This window comes from Dama dama, chromosome 20 (genome assembly GCF_033118175.1).
Source record: "Dama dama isolate Ldn47 chromosome 20, ASM3311817v1, whole genome shotgun sequence".
In the NCBI taxonomy this organism is placed as follows: Eukaryota; Metazoa; Chordata; class Mammalia; order Artiodactyla; family Cervidae; genus Dama; species Dama dama.
In genome coordinates, this window is record NC_083700.1 from 10,265,083 (window position 1) to 10,293,015 (window position 27,933).

The window sequence follows — 27,933 nt, forward strand, 5'->3', positions numbered from 1 at the left end:
TTGAATATATCTTGTTCCATAGAAAATCCATATTTCTGTTCTTATATTTTTTATGTTGTATGTCAACCACTAGAAATTGTATTGATCTGCCCCAATCTTCAGAAGGCAATTTGTGAAACTTTGGTTTAGTACAAAGCCCTCTCATGATAAAAAATGTGACATTATTCATACTCTAGAGTCAGTGAGCTCTGTGAGAACAAATATTTACTTCCCTTTTCGGTGACAAGCTCAACTACTTCCTCATAAGTACTTTTATAATTTTGAGACAAGCTTGTACTATTTAACTGTATTGCACTTCAAATATTTATTTGTCTTTTATGGCAATTCTTAAGAAAACGTTGGTTGTGTCCTTTGTTTGCTAAGCTAACATTTTCCATGTTGAGGCTGTCAAGGAAATGAACTTCTCAATAAAGCCATAACATTAAAGTTAAAGTCTGAAGTAACATTAAAAAAGAGTTCTCAGATGTATAGGAGTAAGAATTTTAAAAAGTTGCTAGAATAGACCATTACTAGGTCTAAAATCTGGGTCTCCCACAAGGATGTTGTAACTATAAAACAATGTTTCAGTACTCTAGAACACTGTGATATTCTGTAGGATTGAAATGCTAGTGTACTTACTAGGGTAAAACCAATATGGGGTTTGAAGTGAGCAAAGACTGTGGTAACATTTTTTAAAAAGGAGCATAGTTTTATTCAATTGGAAATTTTAATGCAAATTGTTCCTCTGGTTATATATTAAGATGAACAAATTCAGATTTCATATTTTTGAAAAATAATGAAATAAGTTTATTATACCCAAAATATTGGGATTTTGGGATTTAAAAGCTCTGTATTTCAGGAAGTCAACACACAAATAAGCATCTGGAAACATACTCAATCTAAATGTAATTAAAAAGGTATTGCTTTATCCCCTCAATTTTACTAGTTAAATTTTAGAAGTCTGATATACAGTGTAGAAACAATATTTCTCAACTTCCTCAGCTGCTAGATTGTGTCTTTATCACTAGTTACTATATCGCACATGAGATACCAAAAAGTAAATACTTGCTCTTGACTGAGGGGGATGAAGAAAAAGATGTTGGGAGTGATACACACACACATGTATATATTAATGTATATACAGTGCTTGTGTGTGTATGTGTCCTGAAAGAAGATGATTTAACAAGGACAATTTTCCTACACCATTTGCCTGTTGAAGACCCAGAAGCAGTTATTCCTTTCACTCCTACTTGCAAAACAGACCACCTTTTCTCTCAGACCCTCCCCTTTGTAATACAGAACCAAGACAGCTGACACGCAGTGCTGACATTGTTTCCCTGAGGGCTTCCTTTAAAGCCCCAGTGCAGTCTGTACATCACACAGCTCCTGAGATACCACAGGCAACACATTTAACATTTCCCCTAACACAGAACACAGAACGCCATCCCTCTAACCTCCAAGATAAGTCTCATCAGCTATAAACATACCACCAAACCAGTGCCCCATATTTAAGCTATTTTCTAAGGCTGGAAAAAGAATGATGTAGAGTTGTGCCCTGTCTGGTAAAGTCTTCAGCCTGAAAGTGAGCCTTTCTGCTTACATCTTTTGACTCAAACAGGTCTCATGGCCTGTTTACCTGCACACAGAAGAGGAAGAACTGTAACGTCCATCCTGAGAGTCTGTTACGGAAGGGAACACTGTGTGCTCTGACCCAGCAGGGCTCGCCCTGCTCATGGTGAATGTCCCGTGTGCCCAAGAGCGCTGCCTCCTACCTCGCCAGCCAGTCACTCACTCCTTCTCATTGCCAGGGCCCGAGGCCCTACAGCGGAAGCTCGCCCGAGGGAGGGGCCTGCAGCCCGAAGTGGGCAGGGCTGGGTAGGGCCCGCATGGCCCTTTTCCTCCATAAAGGCTCAGCCCTGCACCCACTGCAGGGCCCTGTAGAGGCAGGAGCTCTGAGTCTCCACCTGGCTGGGAACTCTCAGCTCCTGGCATCTCTGAGGAAGCAAGGAGGGAGTTCTCCATACTCTCAGGAAGTTGTTTCTGAGTCTGAGACAAGATCCGAGTGTGTGGGGACCCATGATGCCAGCTCAGGTCTCGGTCTCAGGAATGGGGAGATTTAGAGAACAGAGCCCATGGCCTCTGTTTGTAGTGTTGGATGGGTTGGGGGCTATTCCAGGAGGTTCCAGAATGCCTAGAATCCCATCACTTTCTATCTGAGGTTTCCTAACTCAGAAAGTTCTAAGAACCAGGATACAAGGGAGAGAGGATGAATCTGCCAATGACTTTGTGCGTCTCTTTTCTCAGGGTACCGGGGCCAGATTCTTCCTCCTGCTGTTCCTCACTGTGGCCACTAGAGGGCGGTGTGCAGGTAAGTCAGGAGCAGCAGTTTCATCAGCTCACCACGGTGTGCAGTGGGGCAGAGGGAGTGGAGCTGGGCTGGATGCTGAAGTCCTGGCCCAGAGGGGGAGTCATGGAGATGCAGTCAAGTCACACTTTGCATCTACATAAGCTGTGACTTGGGTGTTGATTTTTGGCCCCTCTTGAGGTCCGATCTGAAGATCTGTCCTGGGGCCCCGATCTATGCCTCTGTGTGGTTGAGGGGGCTCAGAGGAGCCCTGGTGAAGACTGTGCTCCCTTCTGTCTGCTCCTGCTCCTATGGCCTTGGCTTTGGGGTTCCTGGAGGGAGCTGGGTGCTCAGGGCTGTGTCCAGGGAACATCCTTCCCTAGTCCTCATCCTCACAATTCCCTTCCTCCTAGTAGGCATTATGATAGTTTTCATTTTTAATTAGTTGAACAGAAGAATGCAAATGTCAAGTCTGTACTAGATGGTGGTCAGCTATTTTTAGCAGAGAGGATCTTTACCTCTGGGGCTTCATAGCCCAATGAAGAACCTGTGAAGTGGGCCGGGCCTGGGAGCTGATGATCAGGAGGGCTGGTGTGAGTGGTACCAGACTGTTAATGAGAATTATCCACACATTGTTTAGCAGCGACTCCTTCTGTTAAGAAGGTCTGGGAGGAGGAAACCTGTGTCCCTTACCTGTCTTTCCTGCCTAGAAGCTGCAAGGAAATAAAAACAAGTTGCAGCAGAGCAGGTGGTAAGTAATCAACTGACCCAGCGTCTTCTCCTTTCAGCCACTTTTCAGTTAAACAGATCCCAGTCATGGAGAGCAAGAGGAGTGTGTCCACTAGTGTCTGCTGTTCTGACTCCCAGCTTCCAGCCAAGGAGATTTCCAGTGGGAATTTTGAAGCTTTTCATTCCTATCTAGTTGTAGGAGACATGATCTTCAGAATACAAGAATGTGATGTTCCTGGTGGCTCTTACGGTGGTGGCCAGAGCTGCAATGAAGATTTTCTACTCCTTATAAGTTAAAGTGTTAGCCTGCTACAATTTTATGGATGGAGGCAGAAAACCTGAGCCTCCTGAGGCTGAGACACAGAAGTTTGTTACTCACAACCCTAGCAGTAGGCAAAGCCTCCACTTTTTATTGTGCTTTTTATTGATTCCCATCTGAACAGGTTAATGTTAAGAGGGCCAAGGGGACATTTGCACATGTATTTTGTTTTCCAAGCAGATGACAAATTGGGCTGGTAAAGAAACTACAAGCCTTTTGTAGATTAGTTTACTCCTCTCTTGTTCGACAGGAACTCTGTACTTATGGAATCTGAACCTCATTAAATGAGTAGTGCAGTGCCCGCCCTTTGTGCTGAGTTGCAGAGGCCACATCCTGATGTAGACTTGAGATGTGGTTGAGCACTGATTTCTGGCCTCAAGTGGTCAGAAGGAGGGAGATACCATCTCTGTCTCCTAGGATGTTTGCTCTACAATGTGTTTGAAAAGGTAGCATGGAACAAAGGCAGTCAGTGTCCCTGCTCTTAGATGACCCACAGAGAATTGTCCTCCAACAAGTAGGTATGTGTGGGAGCCCTCAGGATATGTTTCTGACTTCCCAAGTTCTTTTTGGTAATGGGGCCTGATAGGGACTCCCTGCTCTAAGACAGGGTGTCTCTGGGTTGGTTCCTTCTGCAGATGGCCTGTATTACCTCCGCACTGAAAATGGTGTCGTCTACCAGACCTTCTGTGACATGACCTCCAGGGGTGGTGGCTGGACCCTGGTGGCCAGTGTGCATGAGAACAACATGCGTGGAAAATGCACTGTGGGCGATCGCTGGTCCAGTCAGCAGGGCAACAGGCCTGACTACCCAGAGGGGGACGGCAACTGGGCCAATTACAACACGTTTGGGTCTGCAGAGGCGGCCACCAGTGATGACTACAAGGTACTGAGCACCCAGGTGGGAAAGGGTGGGAGCTGAGTGTAGCTGGAGCAGAGCATGTGAAAGGGAGAGTGGGAGATGGGGACATGGAGGAAGGACTGGAGAAGAAGAAAGACAGAAGTCCATGTCTTGAACCACAACATCTCCTCCAAGGCTGTTTGTGTGGTGGGGTCTCATCATCTGCTGGAGGGGGAGGGGTCAGAGCGCTATTGCCACCTGGCCCCTTGGAGCCCAGAGCTCTCAGTTCAACCTAAGGCTGCTCCTCTTGGTCTTTGGCCAGTGAGGCTGAGTGTGTGTCCCTCTGCAGAACCCTGGCTACTATGACATCCAGGCCCAGGACCTGGGCATCTGGCACGTGCCCAACAAGTCCCCTCTGCAGCACTGGAGGAACAGCTCCCTGCTGAGGTACCACACCGACACTGGCTTCTTCCGGAGACTGGGACATAATCTGTTTGGACTCTACCAGGTACATGGGGCTGTGGACTGGGAGTTGGGGACACTACCTTTGGTGAACAGAGAGTCAAGTGTTTGGGATGGGGAGTAAGTCTGCTCTGTCCGTATCACTAAGTGCCTCTGCTTGGCTTTCTACTACCTCTGGGTCACTGTGAACTAGCGCGCTGCCTCTTTCAGAGGAACTATGAGCCAGAAGGGGAGGAAGCCTAGGGGAGAGGATTGGGGATGGCTAGATAGTGAAAAGGATAGGGGTCTTGAGGCTGGTTAGGGTCCTAGCTATGGGTGGTATGGGGGAAAATACATCAGCATTACTCATACTGTTTCCTGAATAATGTCACATGAGGGTATTAAATCCTCTACTGCCCAGAATGGCAGTATCTCTATTGTCTGCCACAATCTGTATTTTGGTCCCTGCAGAAATACCCAGTGAAGTACGGAGCAGGGAATTGCTGGAGCGACAATGGCCCAGCCATTCCTGTTGACTACGACTTTGGTAATGCTGAGAAAACTGCATCTTATTACTCACCATATGGTCAGCGTGAGTATCTGCTTCCAAAGCCTAGTCGTCAACCCTTCTCTGCACTCTTGGGGAAAGTGTAAATAAGAGAAGTTAATGATTGTTAGCATTTATTAAATGTGTACAATATGCCAAGCTGTTTTCTAGGAATGTGACATGGATTTTTGTTATGTCACAAAAATATTTATCACCATCATGAAAAAACTATAAGCTCAGGCTTCTTAACTAATAACCCTGTTTGATTCTTTTTCCCCCTTAGTTTATTTATTTTTGATTTACTTTCACCTTAGTTTATTTATTTATTTTAAACCAATACCATATTGTGTTGGTTTCTGCCATACATCAACATGAATCAACCATAGGTATACATATGTCCCCTCCCCCTTGAACCTGCCACCCCATTCTACCCCTCTAGGATGTCACAGAACCCTGGTTTGAGTTTCCTGAGTCACTGTAAGAATCTTATAATAGTTAAAAGCTAATTAATGTGCACAGGTGAGAACAACTTGCAAAGTAGTGAGAAAAATTTGCTTTTGTTATGATGGATAGCTCTTATTGTAAGAAGACCTTTTTTTAGCATGATAAAACCACAGAACTTGTCTTTGGTGGGAAAATAAGAGTCATTTTACTTTGAATTCACGGTAATTGGATGAGCAGTGTGCCAGCAGAAACCGACGGCTACTTCTGATCATTGCTTGTTCCTGCTGGACCTCTGGGGGTCTTCTTGCTGATCTCTCAGTGGACTCCCATTTCTCCTATGAGCCTTAGACAGACAAGTGGCTTTTGTGAGCCTGAGCCTTGGTCTTCTTGCCCCAGATGGAGGGAGGGTCTCTTCTTGCCTTTTTCAAGGCCAGGATGTAGCAGCCATGGTCGAAAAGTGCTGGGCTCTATGCCCACAGATTGGCTGTAACCCGACCTGTTGATTTAGGGAATTCCTGGGCTGGTCAAAGGGAAGATATTTCCAGTTCGTCCTTTGAATCCTTGGCGCTTTCTCTGCCTCTTCTTTTCCAGGAGAATTTGTTGCAGGGTTTGTCCAGTTCAGGGTGTTTAACAATGAGAGAGCAGCTCACGCCCTGTGTGCTGGGATGAGGGTCACCGGCTGCAACACTGAGCACGTGAGTTTGGGGACGGTCCCTGGCTTGTGTGTGTGTGCATGTGTGTGTGTGTGTGTATGTGTGTGCACGTGTGTATGCATGTGTGTGCATGTGTGTTCATGTGTGTGTGTGTGCGTGTGCGTGTGCGTGTGTGCCTGTCTGGGGTGTTTGATGTGGCTTGCATTTTTACTCTTTTCTGGCATTTTGTGGACGTAAGTTTTAAACTGTAGCTATTATTTTTTAATTGACATTCAATTGACCTATAACATTATATCAGTTTCTGGTATATAGTGTAGTGATTCTATATTTTTATATATTATGAAAGGATCACTGTAACAAGTCTAGCCAACACCCAGCACTACTTACAGTTGCCATTCTTTTTTCTTGTGATGAGAAGTTTTAACATCTACTTTCTTAGTAACTTTTCAATGTATAATATAGTATTATGACTAGTGTCACTATACTGTACATTACATCCCCAGGACTTATTTTATACATAAAAGTTTGGAACATCACTGATGGTCCAGTGATTAGGACTCTGGAATTCCACTCTTGTTGTTGTTCAGTTGCTAAGTCGTGTCCCTCTCTTTCTGACCCCGTGAACTGCAGCATGCCAGGCTTCCCTGTCCTTCACTATCTCTTGGAGTTTGCTGAAGCTCATGTCCATTGAGTCAGTGATGCCATCCAACCATCTCATCCTCTGTTGACCCCTTCTCCTCTTGCCCTCAATCTTTACCAGCATCAGGATCTTTCCCAGTGAGTCAGCTCTTTGCATTAGGTGGCCAAAGTATTGGAGCTTCAGCTTCAGGACCAGTCCTTTCAATAAAAATTCAGGGTTGATTTCCTTTAGGATTGAGTGCTTTGATCTCCTTACTGTTCAAGGGACTTGCAAAAGTCTTCTCCAGCATCACAGTTCAAAAGCATCAATTCTTTGCTTCTCAGCCTTCTTTATAGTACAACTCTCGCATCCATAAATGACTACTGGAAAAACCACAGCTTTGACTATAGGGACCTTTGTCAGCAAAGTGATCCTCTGCTTTTTAACACACTGTCTAAGTTTGTCATAGGTTTTCTTCCAAGGAGCAAGCGTCTTTTAATTTTGTGGCTGCAGTCACCATCTGCAATGATTTTGGAGCCCAAGAAAATGAAATATGACACTGTTTCTACATTTTCCCCATCTATTTGCCATCAAGTGGTAGGATCAGATGCCATGATCTTTGTTTTCTGAATGTTGAGTTTTAAGCCAGTTTTTCCACTCTCCTCTTTCACCTTCATCAAGAGGTTCTTTAGTTCCTCTTCACTTTCTGCCATTAAAGTCGTATCATCTGTATATCTGAGGTTGTTGACATTTCTTCTGGCAATACTGATTCCAGCTTGTGCTTCATCCAGCCTTGCATTTTGCATGATGTACTCTGCATATAACTTAAATAAGCAGGGTGACAATATACAGCCTTGACATACTCCTTTCCCAATTTTGAACCAGTCCATTGTTTCATGTCCAGTTCTAACTGTGGCTTTTTTTCCGGCATACAGGTTTCTCAGGAGACAGGTAGCGTCGTCTGGTATTCCCATTTCATTAAGAATATTTCACAGTTTGTTATGATCCACAGAGTCAAAGGCTTTAGCATAGTCAATGAAGCAACATAGATTTTTTTTTTTTGAAATTGCCTTGCTTTCTATGATCCAGCGTATATTGGCAATTTTATCTCTGGTTCCTCTGCCTTCTCTAAATCCACCTTTTACATCTCTGGAAGTTCTCAGTTCACATAATGCTGAAGCCTAACTTGAAGGATTTTGAGCATAATCTTGCTGGCATGTGAAATGAATTTAATTGTATGGTAATTTGAACATTCTTTGGCACTGCCTTTCTTTGGGATTAGAATGAAAACTGAACTTTTCAGTTCTGTGGCCACTGCTGAATTTTACAAATTTGCTGGCATAATGAGTGCAGAACTTTAACAGCATCATCTTTTAGGATATGAAATAGGTCAGCAGGAATTCCATCACCTCCAACTTTGTTTATAGTGATGCTTCCTAAGGCCCTAAAGGCTTTCTTTTCTCTCTTTGCTATTCTTTGGAACTCTGCATTCAAATGGGCATATCTTTCCTTTTCTCCTTTGCCTTTTGCTTCTCTTCTTTTCTCAGCTATTTGTAAGGGCTCCTCAGACAACCATTTTGCCTTTGCATTTCTTTTTCTTCGGGATGGTTTTGGTCACCACTTCTGGTAAATGTTACAAACCTCATCCATCGTTCTTCAGGCACTCTATCAGATCTAGTCCCTTGAATTTATTCATCACTTTCGCTGTGTAAGCATAAAGGATTTGATTTTGGTCATACCTGAGTGGCCTAGTGGTTTTTCCTACTTCTTCAATTTGAGCCTGAATTTTGCAATAAGGAGCTTATGATCTGATCACGGTCAGCTCCAGGTCTTGTTTTTGCTGACTGTATAATGCTTCTCCACTTTTGGCTGCAAAGAATATAATCAATCTGATTTTGGTACTGACCATTGGTTGATGTCCACGTGCAGAGTTGTCTCTTGTGTTGTTGGAAGAGTGTTTGCTATGATGAGTGTGCTCACTTGGCAAAACTGTTAGCCTTTGCCCTGCTTCATTTTGTACTCCAAAGCCAAACTTGCCTATTATTGCAGATATCTCTTGACTTGCTACATTTGCATTTCAGTCCCCATGAGGAAAAAGACATCTTTTTTTGGTTTTGGTTTTAGGAAGTCTTGTAGGTCTTCATAGAATCATTCAACTTCAGCTTCTTTGGCATTAGTGGTTGGGAGATAGACTTGGATTGCCATGATGCTGAATGATTTGCTTTGGAAACAAAATGAGATCATTCTGTCATTTTTGAGATTGCACCTAAGTACTGCATTTCAGACTCTTTTGTTTACTCTGAGGTCTACTCCATTTCTTCTAAGGGATTCTTACCCACAGTAGTAGATATAATGGTCATCTAAATTAAATTCTCCTATTCCTGTCCATTTTAGTTCACTGATTGCTAAAATGTCCACGTTCACTCTTGTTATCTCCTGTTTGACCACATGGACCTAACATTTCAGCTTCCTATCCAATATTATTCTTTACAGCATTGAACTTTGCTTTCACCACCAGATACAACCACAACTGGGTGTCATTTCCGCTTTGGCTCAGGCTCTTCATTCTTTTTGGAGCTATTTTTCTGTCTTCCCCAATAGTATATTGGCCGGCTACTGTCCTGGGGGGTTGAGCTTTCAGGTTATGTCTTTTTGCCTTTTCATACTGCTCATGGTGTTCTCAAGGCAAGAATACTGAAGTGGTTTGCCATTCCCTCCTCCAGTGGACCACGTTTTTCAGGCCCTAATTAACAGGGACATGTCCTTTAGCCGCTCAGCGTAGCTGGATGACATGCTCAGTGCCCTGGCTGTCCCACTGCTACTCCACAGTGAACATTTAAACCTTCACGGGCCATCAGGTGTCGGTCAGTCTGTGTCTGGGGGTTGAGGCAAAGGCCCTGCTGAAGTGGTTGGGAAGTGGGTCCAGAGAAGGCTGGAGCTGATGTTGGAGGACTCCCAGGAGCAGAGGGCACTCTCCTTCACCACTGCCACTGGCCACCCTGGAGCCAAGAGTCCACCATGGAGCTGATCCGCTGCCTGCTTCTTCATATTTATATTCCTGATGCTTTGATGATCAATTTCCCACTGTAGGGGGCCCAACTGGATCCCTAGTTGGGGAACTGAGATCCGTAACATGCGTGGCATGGGCAAGAAAAAAGAACTGAAAGTTTATACCTTTTGACCATTGGACATAATTTACTGTATTGAAGTTCAATTTATGTATATTCTCATATATGATTAGCATTTTTATGTTGTGTTTAAGAAGTATTTTTGCTTGTTGAGGTCACAAAGACATTCTCAAATATTCTTAGTAAATTCTAGAAGCTTTAGGTTTTTGTCGATTTTCCAGTCTTGTAGAAGAGAGCACCGTAGGTGTGTTGACTGGAGACTGTCTTTGATGGGTATTTTGTGACTGGAGGGGCAAGAAGAAGAGGGTGTCAGAAATATAGTGGGGAGAACATTCACTTAGGCCCTTTTCCTTTCACGCCTGTCAGTCCAAGACGTGTGATCCTGAAGGATGTCTTCATTTCCCCCTCAAATATGTTGCCCATTTGTCAGTCAAAGTGAGACAGCTGTGTCCTCATGAAAGAGCCCTTAGGTTATGATTCTGAGGATAATGCATGTGTGGGCCTTGGGAGTGGGGTGGGTTGCGTTGCCCCCTACATTGGCTTCCATGGAGCCTTATCATGTTCATTAGTGCTCATTTGCATGTACCCTTGCAGCCTGTTTCCATAAAAATACATGATAGAGCACCCACAAAGTGCTTGATATTAGATATGCAAAGCTGACAGTCATTTTAAGGAAATCAGACTGAATGAGATGGAGACATAAGTGCATGATTGCAATGTGGTATCACCTGTGATAGCAACATAAACAAGGGGCCTGGGGAACAAAATATAGGAGCTTCTACCTCTAATGATGGCACATAGCTGATTCTCCAAGTTGGTGACATTTTTGTTGAATCTCAAAAGCTGTGTGTAGAGTTCAACAAATAACAAGGGCAGAAAGATGCCTGTCTAGCAAACATTGTCAGAATCATTGGTGTTTGAGAGACCATGGGGGTGTTGAAGGGCCCTTGAACTTTTGTTTGCTTTTGGAGCATCTTGTGCATTTAGGTAGAAGCAGGAGCCGAAGCTGGAAATACCTACAGGAAGCAGGGTAAGCAGGGACATTTCCATTCTGTCCAGGATGTAGATTTCATGTTGTAGAAGATGTGACTCATCAGAGGATTTTGAACAGAGGAGTGACCTGATCAGCTTTGATGTTTCTATAATGTATAGCCAGGCGGAGGACACGGATCCAAGAGCAGGGAAATTAGGGGCAGGGAGGTAATGAGGTAGGTGTAAAGTTGCAGATGTGAAATGCTGAGGACCTGAGCCAGGGTGTTCAAGGACAATAAGAGAGAGAATTAGCTTTGTTTTGCTCAGCTGGAGTTTTAGATCTAGAGATATGTAGATGGAGACATGCGGTGGCAGTTGCATATGGGGTTTCAAGCACAGAAAACATGGACCTGACTTCTGAGATTTAGGAGTTTCTTGACAATGTATGATTATGCTGATACTAGCAAAAGTCATCAGGAGACTGTGGTGTGGACAGAACTCTGGGGAATAGCATTTGGGGGAATCAGTTGAGGGAAATGGGTGAGCTAAAAGGCCTGAGAATAAATGTGAAGGAAGGTGGAAAGGAATTCAGGCGAGAACATGATTTCAGAATCCACTGGAGGGAGGCTTTTTGGCAGGGGAGTGGTCAAGGCCAAGAAGGAGGAGGACCAAAGATTCCAGGGGATTTAAAGATTAAGATCTCCATGTGTCCACAGCCAACCCCTCACTGTGTCTGCTCTCTGCCCCCCAGCACTGCATCGGTGGAGGAGGATTCTTCCCAGAGGGCAATCCTGTGCAGTGTGGGGATTTCTCCTCCTTTGACTGGGATGGATACGGAACTCACCGTGGTTATAGCTCCAGCCAGGAGATCACTGAGGCAGCTGTGCTCCTGTTCTACCGCTGAGACCTGAGTGTATGAGACGTGGAACCCAGCTCCTAAGTCCAGAAACTCAGAGATGGAAAAATGTTTCCATTTTCTCCAACAAGGAAAGGAGAATAAATTGCATCATCTGTGACTCTTAAGTCTTTTTGAGTTCTTTTTACAAATTAACTGACACCTGGAGGATGTATTAAAATAATGCCTCTTATTCTGGTGATTTTTGATTTAGACTTTCTGAGTTGGGAACTTTTAGTCTCAGCTCCCAGAACATAAGTTTGCCCCTCTTTCTAGGCAAATCCTGAGTGAGACTGAGGAGCAAGGGAAAGTTTTTCTCATTAATTTTCCCTACCATATTGTTATTGGCTAATCAAATCAAGCTCTCAAAGGAAACATAATGAAGAAAAGATGAATATTATTTAGATTCAGTAGGAAAAAAGTAGAGTTGGGTAGTTGAGACTACCCATTTCCTTTATTTCTCTAGCTTTGACAGTTAAGACGTTATCCCTAATATGATTCTAGTATGAACTGCAATGTGTGTGTGTTGGGGAGGGTTGTCTCAGCTCCAAGAAATGCACTGACAACTAGGTGGAGGTCCTACAATTCAACTCAATGTTGACCCAATCTACTATGAGAAATCCTCAGATCCCACATGTGATGGCTCAGTCCTATACATCTGCCCCTTGGATCCCCCACTTCAGACACAAGTTGCAAGTCTGGAAGGACCGGCTATATATTTGAGGGTCCAATGAATCCCTTCTTTGGTTTAACTAATTTGTTAGAGTGGCTCGCAGAACTGAGAAACAACTGGTGATTGGTTTATTATAAAAAGATAAAAAGTGGGAACTGCCCTATGTAAGAGATGCTTAGGGCACAGTATGCGGACAGTGTAAGGAGACTCCATGCCCTCTCAGCGTATCACCAACCCCGATTCACCATCTGTTCCCCAGTCCAGAAACCCTCTGAACCCACTTCTTTGGTTTTCTTTTTCTTTTTCTTTTTAACAAAGGCTTCATTACATAGGCATGATTGATTTAGTCATTTGCCAGGGCAGTTGTTTCCATCTCCAGCCCCTCTTCCCTCCAGGAGGGTCAGGGTTTGTAGTACTGATAGTTCTAACCCTTTAATCCTGTGGTTAGTCACTTGGCAACTAGCCTACTTACTTAGGTGTGATCCAAAAGTGACTTCGTTCACTTAACACAAAAAACTTTTTTTTTTTTTTCCGCCCTGATCACTTAAGAAATCCAAGAGTTTTAGGAACTCAGTGCCAGAAACACAATGAAAACAAAATTTATACTTAGTGTAAATCAATATCACACTCCCCAAGGATGTGAATGGCAGGATCTGGGCTCCCATCTTCAGTTGCTTGTTCAAAAGCAGAGCCACACATTGAATTAGGTCTCAGTGTATCATCTGTACAATGTGAATTCAATGACAACAGTTCTGGCTATGAGCAGAGTGCACATATTTTATTCTATTTTGTTCAAAACACAAATCTGATCATAACATTCCTCACCTCCCATCACTGTACTCTTTCTCCATTGCTCCTTGTGGCTTAGAGCAGTGGTTCTCAAATAGGGTGGGAGATGGAGGAGACGAGGGTGCTGTTGTCTCTCAGGAGGACTGCTAGATTTAGCAAATAAAAATATAGGAGACTCACCTACACTTTATTTCAGATAAATAATGAATAATGGTTTTAATATAAATGTGTCACCTGCAATATTTACCTGGAGACCCTACCCCCAGTGAACTCCTGGGAACATTTGGAGACATTTTCATGACTGGGCAGTGATGTTGGGGGGCTGGAGTGCCACTGGATAGAGGCCACGGCTGCTGTGAAACACCATCCATTGCCCGGGACCCCTCCCTCAAATGGAGAGTGATGTGATCTGAAATGTCAATAGTGTGTTTGAGAAACCCTGTACACAGGACTTGTTTTATTTGTAGAGTACTGACATTCTGAGTTTCTGAACATTTGTAGCTGAGGGCAGAAAGAAAAATTTAAGAAAATGTGTTTAATTTAAAAATTTCACAAAAATCTATTTCATTATCAGCCCCAAGTATTTAATAATTTTATGCATTTAAATTGATGAAATTGAGATTCGTATTCTAAGAGAAGTCAAGAAAATTTAAGCATAAAAATTTCTCCACCCCTTGGCCTCCTTGGTCTCCTCTACTGTGCATTTGTTGGGGTCCTTTAATGGACCAGAACCTTGTGGTACGGCGTCGACGATAAGAAAGTGAAAGAGAGAAAGAGGCTGATATCCCTTGGTTTACACAGAGGACCAATAAAGTCCTTGACACAGGACTTGCATCGTTCACAAAGGCACCAGGCGCCCTCTCGAGGGGGTCTTAGAAGCCCGGGCAGAAAAGTGAGCACGACGGGTCTCCACGCTCCAGAGAGTCAGCCAGAAAAAGAGAGAGAGAGAGAGAGAGAAAGAGAGAGAGAGAGAGAGACGAAAAAGACCTGGCGACCTAAGCTCTGATGGAGCAAAGGTGCTTTAATGATTTTTCTATGAGTATATATAGGCTGCAGTACAAGAAACTTCTTTCGGGAATGACAGAGATCAGAAAACCAAATGTACAGCAACTGTTACCAATGGAACAAGGGCTAATGTTAGTCACAAGGTCAGGAGACAATCCATATCTCAAGAAAGGGGAAGGAGATTAAGATGTTTTGTCCTAAGGAGAATGTTTACTAAAGGAGACTCATGCTTGCCTCACACAATGACCTCAGTCCCCGGGAGCAGCGTGCTGTTCCGCTTGAAGAGGGACAAAGGACTCATGAGAGACAGCACGTAGGAATCCTCCCGTCAAACATTCCCTGACAGTGTATCTGCCTTATTCATCCCCCAGACCTCTGTACTGGCAGAAGTACTTGCCCAGTCATAAACAGCACCATTTTCCTAGCACCAAGGCAACTCCTTAATAGGCCACATTCCTTCTTGAACTCGTAAGGGGTCACCATGACCCATCACTTTGCACTTAGAGATCAGGATTTTGCAAACTCTCTACATCACTTAATGTACAGCCGTCTGTCTTATAAACCTATATAGGACTTCCCTGGTGGGCCAGTGGTAAAGAATCTGCCTGCCAATGCAGAGGACATGGGTTTGATCTCTGCTCCAGGAAGATTTCACTTCCCATGGGGCAATTAAGCCATGTGCCACAACTACTGAGCCCAAGCTTTGGAGCCTGGGAGCTGTCCCTTCTGAGCCTGACTGCCACAACTGTTGAAGCCCGCATGCCCTAGAGCCCATGCTCCACAACACGAGAGGCCATCACAATGAGAAGCCTGTGCACCACCACTAGAGAGTAGCCCCCACTGGCCACTGCAACTAGAGAAAGCCTATGAGCAGCAACCAAGGCCCAGCACAGCCAAAATAAATAAATAAATGAAAAAGAAAACCTATATAACTAGGCGTGGACCTCTAACTGGTAGAACAGTTCTTGGAGCTTTTTGACAGGCTGTTCCTGAGTTACCATCCTCAGTTTAGCTTGTATAAAACTCCATTTCTTTCATAGATCATCTGATTAATTTCTTCATTGACTAAATAATGCTTAGGTGACTGGAGGACTACAGCCTTGGTAACTAGATAGATAATTTCTATTTAGCTAGATAGCCATTTTACTTAAAATTGCCCACACTTTTAAAATACAGTTCTTTTGTAGATTATCCTTTATTTTGATGACTGGGGATCAGGAGAGGGAGAATGAAGCCTACTGGCCACAGGGGAATTGTATCAAGACCCATCTTCTGATATCTCTTCCTAGAAGTTTCTGCATTTAGATAAGCCTCCCACCCCGGAGAAACTCCAAGTTCGTGGCCTCCAACAGTAATGCTCCTCCTGTTAACCAGGAGACACGTCAGCTTCACACCAAACACACTGTCTAAATGTAGCCCATTCCATTTGAACCAGAATAGTTGACTTTTGCAGAAACAGAAGTAATGGGATGCAGCTGACATTTAGCTGGAATACCCAAATGAGTGCAGCTGATACCTAATATCCAAGCAACATTCACTCGACTGTCAAGATCTTTGTATTCTTTTTGTTAAACTGATCCTCCAAATTCTGTCCCTTGAATCACTCCATAGCATGTATCTGAAAGTCCCCAGTCCTGTAACGCACTGCAACCTTGTCAGGTTGGACTTGGCACTGTACCAGGTCACAGGCTGGAACCCAGCAAGCCAGCCCTCATAGTCAAAGACAGCTGAACCATGGGTTGCAGGTCCAGCCAAATCCAAGTTAATATCAAGTTAATATCACAACCAAGGTTTATTGACTCTCTTGTAAGAAGACTTGATTTTACCATTTTTCTTTACTGTGTTAGTGAGAGAAGGTAGTACCAAACTCAGATTCAAACCTTGACAAATCTGGTCTTCATTTTAATTTGATTCTGCTCTCAGTTGCATTGTTCTGTGATAGGTGATACAGTGTATGTATTTGATTCTAAGCTGCCAGGCACTTGACCTGTGTTTGTGTTAGATGATCCAAATGTTGAGAATGTTGTGTCAGTGTGTGATTTTGCTTTCACATCCAGACAACCCCAAACCAATCCTTCCTTGAAAATGTCTCTGGCAGTTTTCCAATGACACCTCCTGACAGAGGAGTACACATCGTTTACACACAGCTCACTGTGTAGGTCTCAATGGCAAGCCAGTGAGAAGAGGTCATCTGGTGTCTACTGAGGGGGAAGCTGCAGCCACAGCTGAGGCCGTGGGCTTGTTATGGGTTGGGTGGCAGCTGTCCTGGCTGGAGGGTGAAGTGAAAGTCTTGTAGTTGTTCTTGGCTAAACCTGATTTGTATGGTAGTTAATCAGCCACTATTTATGTACAGTTGACCCTTGAACTATGTGTGGGTTGTGGGCCAACTCTCCCCACAGTCTAAAATCTACATATAAATTATAGTTGACCATCTGTACCCATAGCACCTCCATATCCAAGGTTCCTCTGTGTTTATGGCCAGCATCTGCAGATTCAATGAGTCACAAATTGTGTAGTCTATATTATTTAATATTTGAAAAAAAAATCCATGTGTAAGTGGACCGGTCTAGTTCAAACCTGCTTTGTTCTAGGGTCAATTGCTTTTATCCGCCCCCTAGTATCTTCTCTTTTTTTCCATCTCTTTATTAAATTTTTGTTCTTTACTAGCTCATTCCTGATTTTCTTTACTGCTCACTTATTTTTCCTTTCTCTACTTATTTTCGTTACTTCTCGCCTTATTTCTCTCTCCTCGCGTCAAGGTGATGCTGAACCAAGACCGAGTCTTCTGCCTTGTGTGCAGAAAAACCTATCTACCGACACGGGGTTATGGTGAAGGGAAACACAGCGTTTACTGTAGGTGGCAGCAACCATGAGCTCGTTTTCTAAGTCTGTCCCTTCCTATTTTGTAAATAAGTTCATCTGTATAATTTCTTTTTAGATTCCACATATAAGGGACATGATATTTCTCCTCTTCTGTCTGACTTACTTCACTCAGTATGACACTCTCTAGGTTCATCCATGTTGCTGAAAATGACATTGTTTCATTCTTTTTAATGGCTGAGTAATATTCCATTCTGTGTGTGTGTGTGTATACATATATATGTATGACATCTTATATATATATATCATATATATATATATATATTTCACATCTTCTTTATCCATTTCTCTATGGATGGACATTTAGGTTTTTTCCATGTCTTTCCAATATTGTGTAGTTTTGGCTCGTTTATCATAGACTAATTTAATCTGATTAATTAGATTGACTATAGGTGCATGAGTATATTTCTAGGTTTCCTATCTTGTTCCGTTGATCTATGTTTCTATTTTTGTACCAGTACCATACTGTTTTGATGACTATAGCTTTGTAGTATAGTCTGAAGTCAGGGAGCCTGATTCCTACAGCTCCATTTTTCTTTTTTCAAGATTGCTTTGGCTATTTGGGGTCTTATGTGTTTCCATATAAATTTTGACACTTTTTTTTTTTGGTTCTAGTTCGGTTAAAACTGCCACTGGTAATTTGATAGGGGTTGCTTTGAATCTGTAGATTTCCTTGGGTAGTATAGTTATTTTGACAATATTTTGATTCTTCCAATCCACGATCTTGGTGTATCTTTCCATCTGTTAATGTCTTTTTGGATTTTTTCCATCAGCATCTTATGGTTTTCAAAGCACAGGTTTTTGTCTCCATAGGTAGGTTTATTCCTAAGTATTTTATTCTTTTTGATGCAATGGTAAGTGGAATTGCTTCTCAAATTTCTCTTTTTGATCTTTTGCTATTCAGTTCAGCTTAGTTCAGTCACTCAGTCATGTCCGACTCTTTGCGACCCCATGAACCACAGCATGCCAGGCCTCCCGGTCCATCACCAACTGCCGGAGTTTACCCGAACCCATTTACAGGAATACAGTAGATTTCTGTGTATTAATTTTGTAGCCTGCAACTTTACCAGATTCATTGATGAGCTCTGGTAGTTTTCTGGTAGCATCTTTAGAATCTTCTATGTATAGTATCATGACCTCTGCAAACACTGACACTTCATCTTCTTCTTTTTCAATTTGGATTCCCTTTACTTCTTTTTCTTCTCTGATTGCTATAGCTAGACTTCCAAAACTGTGCTGAATAAAAGTGATGAGAATGGACATCCTTGTCTTGTCTTGTTCCTGATCTTAGAGGGAATGTTTTCAGCTTTTCACCACTGAGTATGACACTAACTCTAATTCAAGAAAATTAGAGATACCAAGGGAACATTTCATGCAAAGATGGGCTCAATAAAGGACAGAAATGGTATGGACCTAACAGAAGCAGAAGATATTAAGTAGAGGTGGCAAGAATACACAGAAGTAATACAAAAAAGATCTTCATGACCCAGATAATTACGATGGTGTGTTCACTCACCTAGAGCCAGACATCCTGGAATGTGAAGTCAAGTGGGCCTTAGAAAGCATCACTAGGAACAAAGCTAGTGGAGGTGATGAAATTCCAGTTGAGCTATTTCAAATCCTAAAAGATGATGCTGTGAAGGTGCTGCAGTCAATATGCCAGCAAATTTGGAAAACTCAGCAGTGGCCACAGGACTGGAAAAGGTCAGTTTTCACTCTAATCCCAAAGAAAGGCAATGCCAAAGAATGCTCAAACTACTGCACAATTACACTCATCTCACACACTAGCAAAGTAATTCTCAAAATTCTCCAAGCCAAAAAAAAAAAAAAAAAAAAAATTCTCCAAGCCAGGCTTCAACAATATGTGAACTGTGAACTTCCAGATGTTTAAGATGGATTTAGAAAAGACAGAGGAACCAGAGATCAAATTGCCAATATCTGCTGGATCATTGAAAAAGCAAGAGAGTTCCAGAAAAATATCTATTTCTGCTTTATTGACTACGCCAAAGCCTTTGACTGTGTGGATCACAATAAACTGTGGAAAATTCTGAAGGAGATGGGAATACCAGACCACCTGACCTGCCTCTTGAGAAATCTGTATGCAGGTCAGGAAACAACAGTTAAAACTGGACATGGAACAACAGACTGGTTCCAAATAAGGAAAGGAGTACATGAAGGCTGTATATTGTCACCCTGCTTATTTAACTTATATGCAGAGTACATCATGAGAAACGCTGAGCTGGATGAAGCACAAGTTAGAACCAAGATTGCTGGGAAAAGTATCAATAACCTCAGATATGCAGATGACACCACTTATGGCAGAAACTGAAGAAGAACTAAAAGCCTCTTGATGAAAGTGAAAGGAGAATGAAAAAGTTGACTTAAAGCTGAACATTCAGAAAACTAAGATCATGGCATCTGGTTTCATCACTTCATGGAAAATAGATGGGGAAACAGCGGAAACAGTGGCTGACTTTATTTTTTTGGGCTCCAAAATCACTGCAGATGGTGACTGCAGCCATGAAATTAAAAGACACTTGTTCCTTGGAAGGAAAGTTAAGACCAACCTAGATAGCATATTAAAAAGCAGACATTACTTTGCCAACAAAGGTCCATCTAGTCAAAGCTATGGTTTTTCCAGTAGTCAGGTATGGATGTGAGAGTTGGACTATAAAGAAAGCTGAGCACTGAAGAATTGAAGCTTTTGAACTATGGTGTTGGAGAAGACTCTTGAGAGTCCCTTGGACTGCAAGGAGATCCAACCAGTCCATCCTAAAGGAGATCAGTCCTGGGTGTTCATTGGAAGGACTGATGCTGAAGCTGAAGCTCCTATACTTTGGCCACCTGATGCGAAGAACTGACTCCTTGGAAAAGACTCTGATGCTGGGAAAGACTGAAGGTGGGAAGAGAAGGGGACAACAGAGGATGAGATGGTTGGATGGCATCACCAACTCAATGGACATGAGTTTGAGTAAACTCCGGGAGCTGGTGATGGACAGGGTGGCTTGGCGTGCTGCAGTCCATGGGGTCACAAAGAGTCAGACATGACTGAGTGACTGAACTGAACTGAACTGATGATGCTAGCTGTAGGTCTGTCGTATATGGCCTTTATTATGTTAAGCTATGTACCCTCTAGGCCCACTTTCTGGAGAGTTTTTATCATAAATGGGTGCTGAGTTTTGTCGACAGCCTTTTCTGCCTCTATTGAGATGATCATGTGGTATTCTTCAAACTGTTGATATGGTGTATCACATTGTCTGATTTGCAGTTGTTGAAAATTCCTTGCATCCCTGGGATGAATCCCACTTGATCATGATGTATGACATTTTTAATGTTTGTTGGATACAGATTGCTAGTATTTTGTTGAGGATTTTTACATCTATCTTCATCAGTGATATTAGCCTCTAGTTTTCTTTTTTTGTGGTATCTTTGTCTGGTTTTGATATCAGGGTGATGGTGGCCTCATGAAATGAATTGGGAAGTTTTCCTTTCTCTGCAACTTTTTGGAACAGTTTTAGAGGGATAAATGTTTGATAACTCTTCCCTAAGTGTTTGATAAAATTCACCCATGTAGCCATCAGGTCCTGGACTTCTGTTTGTTGGGAAGTTTTCAATCACAGTTTCAATTTCAGTGCTTGGTCTGTTCATATATTTTCTATTTCTTTCTGGTTCAGTCTTGGGAGACTGTACCTTTCTAAGAACTTGCCCATTTCTTCCAGGTTGTCCATTTTGTTGACATACAATTGTTCACAGTAGTCTCTTATTCTTGGTATTTCTATGGAGTCAGTTGTAACTTACCCGTTTTCATTTCTAATTTTACTGAACTGAGTCCTCTCCCTTTTTTTCTTGATGAGTCTGGCTAACGGTTTATCAGTCTTGTTTATCTTTTCAGAGAACTAGCTTTTAGTTTCATTGATCTTTGCAATTGTTTTCTTTGTCTCCATTTCATTTAGTTCTACTCTGATATTTATGATTTCCTTCCTTCTACTTGTTTTAGGTTTTGTTTGTTCTTCTTTCTCTAGTTGTTTTAGGTGTAAGGTTAAGTTGTTTGTTTCAGATTTTTCTTAGGGTAAGATTGTATGGCTATAAACTTCCTTCTTCGACCTGCTTTTGCTGCATCCCGTAAGTTTGGGACCATTTAGCTTTTGTTTTAATTTGTCTCTAGGCATTTTTTATTCCTTCAGTGATCCAGCGGTTGTTTAGTAGCATGTTGTTTAGCAGCCACAAGTTTGTATTTCTCAGAGTTTTTTTCTTGTGGTTTATTTATAATCTCATAGCATTGTCATCAGAAAAGATGCTTGATATGATTTTGATTTTCTTAAATTTACCAATCACCTTGTGGCCCAGCATGTGGTCAATCCTGGAGAATGTTCCACGTGCACTTGAGAATAATGTGTAGTCTGTTGCTTTTGGATGGAATGCTCTATCAATATCAATTAAGTTCAACTCAGTAACCAGAGATTAAATAGCTAACATCCGGTGGATCATAGAAAAAGCAAGAGAATTACAGGAAAACATGTACTTCTGCTTTATTGACTATGCTAAAGCCTTTGCTGCGTGGATGAAAACAAACTGTGGAAAATTCTTAAAGAGATGGGAATACCAGACTACCTGACCTGCCTCCTGAGAAATCTGTATGCTGGTTAAGATGCAACTGTTAGAACCAGATATGGAACAATGGACTTATTCAAAATTGGGAAAGGAGTACATCAAGGCTGTATATTGTCACCCTGCTTATTTAACTTATATGCAGAGTACATCATGCGAAATGCTGAGCTGGGTGAGGCACAAGCTGGAAACAAGATTGCTGGGAGAAATATCAATAACCTTAGATATGCAGATGACATCACACTTATGGCAGAAAGAAAAGAGAAACTAAAAATCCTCTTGATGAAAGTAAAAGAGGAGAAAAAAAAGAAAGTAAAAGAGGAGAGTGAAAAAGCTGGCTTTAAACTCAACATTCTAAAAACAAAGATCATGGCATCCATCCTGTCACTTCTTGGCAAACAGATGGGGAAACAAAGGAAACAGTGAGAGACTTTATTTTCTCGGGCTCCAAAATCACTGCAGATGGTGACGTCAGCCATCAAATTAAAAGACGCTTGTGCCTTAGAAAAAAAGCTATGACAACATAGACAGCATATTAAAAAGCAGAGACGTTACTTTGCAGACAAAGGTCCATCTAGTCAAAGCTATGGTTTTTCCAGTAGTTATGTATGGATGTGAGAGTTGGACCATAAAGAATGCTGAGCACTTAAAAACGGATGCTTTTGAACTGTGGTGTTGAAGAAGACTCTTGAGAGTCCCTTGGACTGCAAGGGGATCAAACCAGTCAATCCTAAAGGAAATCAGTCCTGAATATTCATTGGAAGGACTGATGCTGAAGCTGAAGTTCCTATACTTTGGCCACCTGATGTGAAGAACTGACTCATTGGAAAAGACCTTGATGCTGGGAAAGATTGAAGGCAGGAGGAGAATGGGACGATGGAGGGCAATCGATGTTTGCGTGGCATCACTGACTCAATGGACATGAATTTGAGCAATCTCTGGGAGATGGTGAAGGACAGGGAAGCCTGGCATGCTGCAGTCCATGGGGTCTCAAAGAGTTGGACAGGACGGAGTGACTGAACAACAACAATGAAATTGAAAATAAAAAGAGACCAGGGATGGTATAGTATTATCAGATAAATTAGACTTAAAATTTTGTAAGAGGCAAAGTACATTATATATTAATAATGGTTCAATATGGCAAGAAGATACAGCAATTATAAACATTTATGCAACTAACAAAAGACTTTTAAAAAATATAAAGCAAAGATGGACATTATTGAAAGAAGAGATAGTTGTATAATAAGCGTGTAACCCCAAAGAGAAAGGGGCAGGAAACTTTTCTCAAAACTGTAACTGCCCCTGCATTCTCCTTCTAAGGGGTGAAGGAGCTTTCCCTTATCTTTCTCTCCTTCCATGAGCTTCTTGGAATGAAGAGTTCCCTGCCAAGTTGGGATCTTTTCTTGTATTAAGTTCTCTAGGGTTTCTTCTGTGTCTTTTAGGAGGAAAGCTTAGTGGTGCCTCTGACCAAATACTTGCCCAATAGAGATGAGGACTTCGGTTTTCTCAGGGCTAGATTAGCCTCAGCACAGATTCATAAACTTACCACTTACATAAAATTCACTTACTTCCATGGGGAACAATATAAAGTTACTGAATTTGTCAGTTAAAGACTGAGAAGCTAAAATTGAACATCTATAATCCATATCATTTTATATGAAAGACATTAAAAAATTTTATTTGAGTATAGTTGATCTACATTGTTGTGTTAGTTTAGGTGTACAGCAAGGTGGAAAGAATTTAAACACTAACAAAATAGAAAGGCCATAACCACAGAATAAATATACTTCTTTAGCTTGAATATATCTAGTTCTTGGGAAAAGAATTATTTATGTTGCATGTCAACCAATTGACATATTACCTGCCACAATCTTTAGATGACATTTTGTGAATATTTGATTCAGCTTAAATTCCCCTTAAAATCTAAATATTTGATATTGTTCTTACACTGGAGTCAATGATTTCTTTGAGAAAGTAGATTTACCTCCTTTTCCCCATGACAGGATCAACCACTTCCTCCAGTATATTTTCATAATTTTGAGGCAAGCCTTTATTAAACAACTGATAACATTGTATTCAAATGTTTATTTTTCTCTTATAGCAATTCCCAGGAAAGGGTTGATGGCTTCCCATATCTGTAAGCTAATATTTTCTATTTTGAGAATGTTAAGGAAATGAATTACTCAATAGAACCAGATTAATTACAAAAGAAAAAGACTGAGGCGTCTCGGAGTAAGAATATTTAGCAATTGCAATAACAGACTATATGTAGGTCTAACCTGGGTCTGCCACCGTGCTGTGACTACAAAACAAGCTTTCAGTACCCCATTGTTGCTGGTGTTCAGTCACTAAGTCGAGTCTGATTCTTTGCAACCCCAAGGACAGCAGCAAGCCATGCTTCCCTGTCCCTCACTATCTCCCAGAGTTTGCTCAAACTCATGTCCATTGGGTTGGTGATGCCATCCAACCATCTCATCCTCTGCTGCCCTCTTCTTCTTCTGCCTTTAATCTTTCCTAGCATCAGGGTCTTTTCCAGTGAGTCCACTGTTCCCATCAAGTGGCCAGAGTATTGGACCTGCAACCTTCACCATCAGTCCTTCCAATGAACATTCAGGGTTGATTTCCTTCAGGATTGACTGGTGATCTCCTTGCTGTCCAAGGGACTCTCAAGAGCCTTCTCTAGCACCACAATTCAAAAGCATCAATTCTTTGGCTCTCAGCCTTCTTTACAAAACAAGCTTTCAGTATCCCAGTACACTGTGATATTCTGTAACGTTGAAATGCTAGTGTCCTTACTGGGATAAAATCAGGATGGGCTTTTAAGTGAGAATAGATACGATGACATTTTTTTTTTGGTGACTTTTTTTTAAAGGAGTGTAGAATTATTCAATTTGAAAATTTAATGCAAAGTGATCCTCAAGATATATACTGTTACATAAATTCAGAATTCATAGTTTTTAAAAAGACAGTAACAGATGTTATTATACCCCAAATATTAGGATTTTGGATATTAGGCACACTTTATTTCTGAATGTCAGCACATGCCAAACCTGTACTACAGACACAACCCCTCCTTCCCTGGCCGAGGTTTTCGGACTTTTTATGGTGTCATCTGGTAGTTACACATCCTTCTGGTAGAGGTCACTGAATATGCCTTTGGCCACGTATTCTCAATTGTCCCATGTTAGAAACAGTATTCAGCAGAGGATGCCATTTGTTGATGGCCAAAGAGTGAACATCTGGAAGGTGACTCAATCCAAATGTATTGCTTTATTCCCCCAAATTTTACTAGTCAGATTTTAGAAGTTTGATATCATGTAGGAACAATATTTCTCAGCTGCTAGGCTGGGTCTGGGTAACTAGCCAGTTTATTTTACACGGAATATGCTGTCTTAGTCACTCAGTCGTGTCTGACTCTTTGTGACACTGTGAACTTTAAGTGTCACAGGCTTCTCTGTCCAAGGGGATTCTCCAGGCAAGAATACTGGAGTGGGTTGCCATACCCTCCTCCAGGGGATCTTCCTGACCCAGGGATCGAACCCAGGTCTCCCACATGGCAGACAGATTCTGTACGGTCTGAGCCCCCAGAGACGCCCTATACATGGGGCACCAAACAGTGAAACTCTTGCTCTTTACTGAGGTGAATATGGAAAAATATTTTGGGAGCTATTATGTGTGCCCTTGTTGAAGATGATTTGTGAAGAAAATTTTCCACACTGTTTGCCTGCTGAAGACCCAGAATCTGTATTCCTTTCATTTTTCCTTGCAAAACAGGCCAGTTTTTCTCCCAGACCCTCTCATTTGTAATATAGAACCGAGTCAGCTGACATGCAGTGCTGACATTGTTTCCGAGGCCTTCCTTTAAGGCCCCAGTGCAGTCTGTACATCTCACACCTCCTGAGATACCACAGGCAGCACATTTAACATTTCCCCTAAAACAGAACACAGAACGCCATCCTTCCAACCTCCAAGATTAGTTTCCTCCTCAGACATAAACGTACCACCAAGCCAGGGCTCCGTATTTGCCTTGTTTCCTGAGGCTGGAAAAAGGACGGTATGGACTTGTGCCCTGCCTGGTGAGGGCTTCAGCCTGAAACTGACCCTTCCTGCTCACCTCACTTGGCTAGAACAGGTCCCAGGGCCCATTTAGCTTCACAGAGGAGAGGGGCAGCCTTTCCTGTGCTCCAAACAGAGGGAATTAATCACAGTGAACAACCCAAATGACGGCCTGAGAAATCCCCTGATTAAGTGGTGTTAGTGGTCATTTCCCTATGGCTGTAGCAAACAGCAGAGATATATGGGCGATAGGTCAGTCCTCTCTCCATCTCTCCTTCCAACCCTGTCCTCTGTGAAAACAAATTCAGGTGGTTGTAATGTAGTAGAGTGCATGGGTAAGTGTAAGTTGTGAAGTCGCAGGCCTTGGACTAGATAGTGTTTTGTATGGGTGTAAGGCATTTGCTTTTCTCCGCACTGAACAAGCTGGAGGGCTCCTGCACCTTGGACACCAAAGAGATGTGGGGCTGGAGGCCCAGGAGTGAGAGGAAGCAGTGCCCTGAACATCAGCATCTGACGCCGAGAGCCAGCAGCAGAGGTGACAGAAATGAGGTATCAGTGGTCAGCCAGAGCCTGGGCAGTGGATAGAGCTGAAAGGAGTCAGGCTGACATGGGTATGGAATGGTGAAATCTAGTTGTATGCTATGATGAGCCTAGACAGTCTATTAAAAAGCAGAGATATCACTTTTCTGACCCTGTAGTCCATATAGTCAAATATGGTCAAATGTCCATATAGTCAAAGCTATGGTTTTTCCAGTAGTCATGTACAGATGTGAGAGTTGGACCATAAAGAAGGCTGAGCACTGAAGGATTGGTGCTTTTGAACTGTGGTGTTGGAGAAGGCTCTTGAGAGTCCCTTGGATTGCAAGGAGATCAAACCAGTCAATCCTAAAGGAAATCAACCCTGACTATTCATTGGAAAGACCGATGCTGAAGTTGAAGCTCCAATACTTTGGCCACCTGACGCAGAGAGCTGGCTCATTGGAAAAGACCCTGATGCTGGGAAAGGTTGAAGGCAGGAGGAAAAGGGGATGATGGAGGATGAGATGGTTGGGTGGCATCTCCGATTCAATAGAGATGAGTTTGAGCAAATTCTGGGAGATACTGAGGGACAGGGAAGCCTGGCTTGCTGCAGTTAATGGGCTCGCAAAGAGTTGGACATCACTGAGTGACTGAATAACAACAAGAACATCCCCTGGGGATTTTGGGCTTCAGTGTGGACAGGAAATCTCTTAATAATGGGAGGCAATGAAAGCCAGAGAAAATTCAGTCTGATGAATGCTGGCTGAGCCGAGTAGAACTCCCAGGCTAGCGGACCCTAGCAAAGTACCAGTTATATTAAAAGAATTAATGATGGAAGTTGATAATTGCACTGTGGTTAATATGAGAATATCTGTATTGGGAAAGACATACTTATCTAGGGAAAAGGCCTTCATATATGTAACTTATTCTCAATATGTTAAAGAAAGAAAGGCTGCGTGAGTTTTTGTACGCATATAGAGAGAAAGCATACATGATAAAGCAAATTGGGTAGAACACAAACTATCAATGAATCCAGGTAGAAGCTATATGTGTGTCTTTACACTATTCTTATTTTTGCAATATCCTGTAAATTTTCAATTACTTTAGCCTCCAAATTAAAACAGAATGACATGACAGTATGGCACATGTCATAACTAGGGTGACAAAGTCCATAGTAGGCCGGAGGAGTATCCATCAGCTTTGCCTGGGGGTAGGGGATTCAGGGCAGGCTTCATGGAGAGGTTTCAGGAGAGACTGGAAGGATGACGACCTAACAGGTGTGTGAGGCCCTGGAGCATCTGACTGAGGTGGGAGCAGGACAGGCTGCAGGGAAGAACCGTGAGGTCCCGTCCATCCTGAGAGTCTGTTACGGAGGGAACACTGTGTGTGCTCTGACCCAGCAGGGCTGGCCCTCCTCATGGCGAGTGTCACCTGTGTGCCCAAGAGCACTGCCTCCTGCCCCTCCAGCTGGTTACACAATCCTTCTCATTGCTGG

General features: G+C 42.5%; 1 protein-coding gene and 1 pseudogene across 2 annotated transcripts; one reads left to right on the plus strand and one right to left on the minus strand.

The window, feature by feature from the left end:
• The first annotated feature begins 1,896 nt into the window (after positions 1 to 1,896).
• Positions 1,897 to 12,029, plus strand: LOC133040057 (intelectin-2-like). 2 transcript variants are annotated; one of them, XM_061119801.1, is made up of 8 exons: positions 1,897 to 2,070; positions 2,284 to 2,347; positions 2,964 to 3,074; positions 4,007 to 4,254; positions 4,559 to 4,717; positions 5,122 to 5,242; positions 6,233 to 6,336; positions 11,765 to 12,029. In XM_061119801.1, the coding sequence occupies exons 1-8, from the start codon at positions 2,056 to 2,058 to the stop codon at positions 11,915 to 11,917; spliced, it is 975 nt and encodes a 324-aa protein (XP_060975784.1). In that variant the 5' UTR covers positions 1,897 to 2,055; the 3' UTR covers positions 11,918 to 12,029. The 2 variants fall into 2 exon arrangements, with proteins under 2 accessions (XP_060975784.1, XP_060975785.1); XM_061119802.1 differs by having other exon boundaries at positions 2,967 to 3,074.
• A 3,752-nt stretch (positions 12,030 to 15,781) lies between these two features.
• On the minus strand, positions 15,782 to 27,857 carry LOC133074433 (voltage-dependent anion-selective channel protein 2-like; annotated as a pseudogene).
• Positions 27,858 to 27,933: the final 76 nt, after the last annotated feature.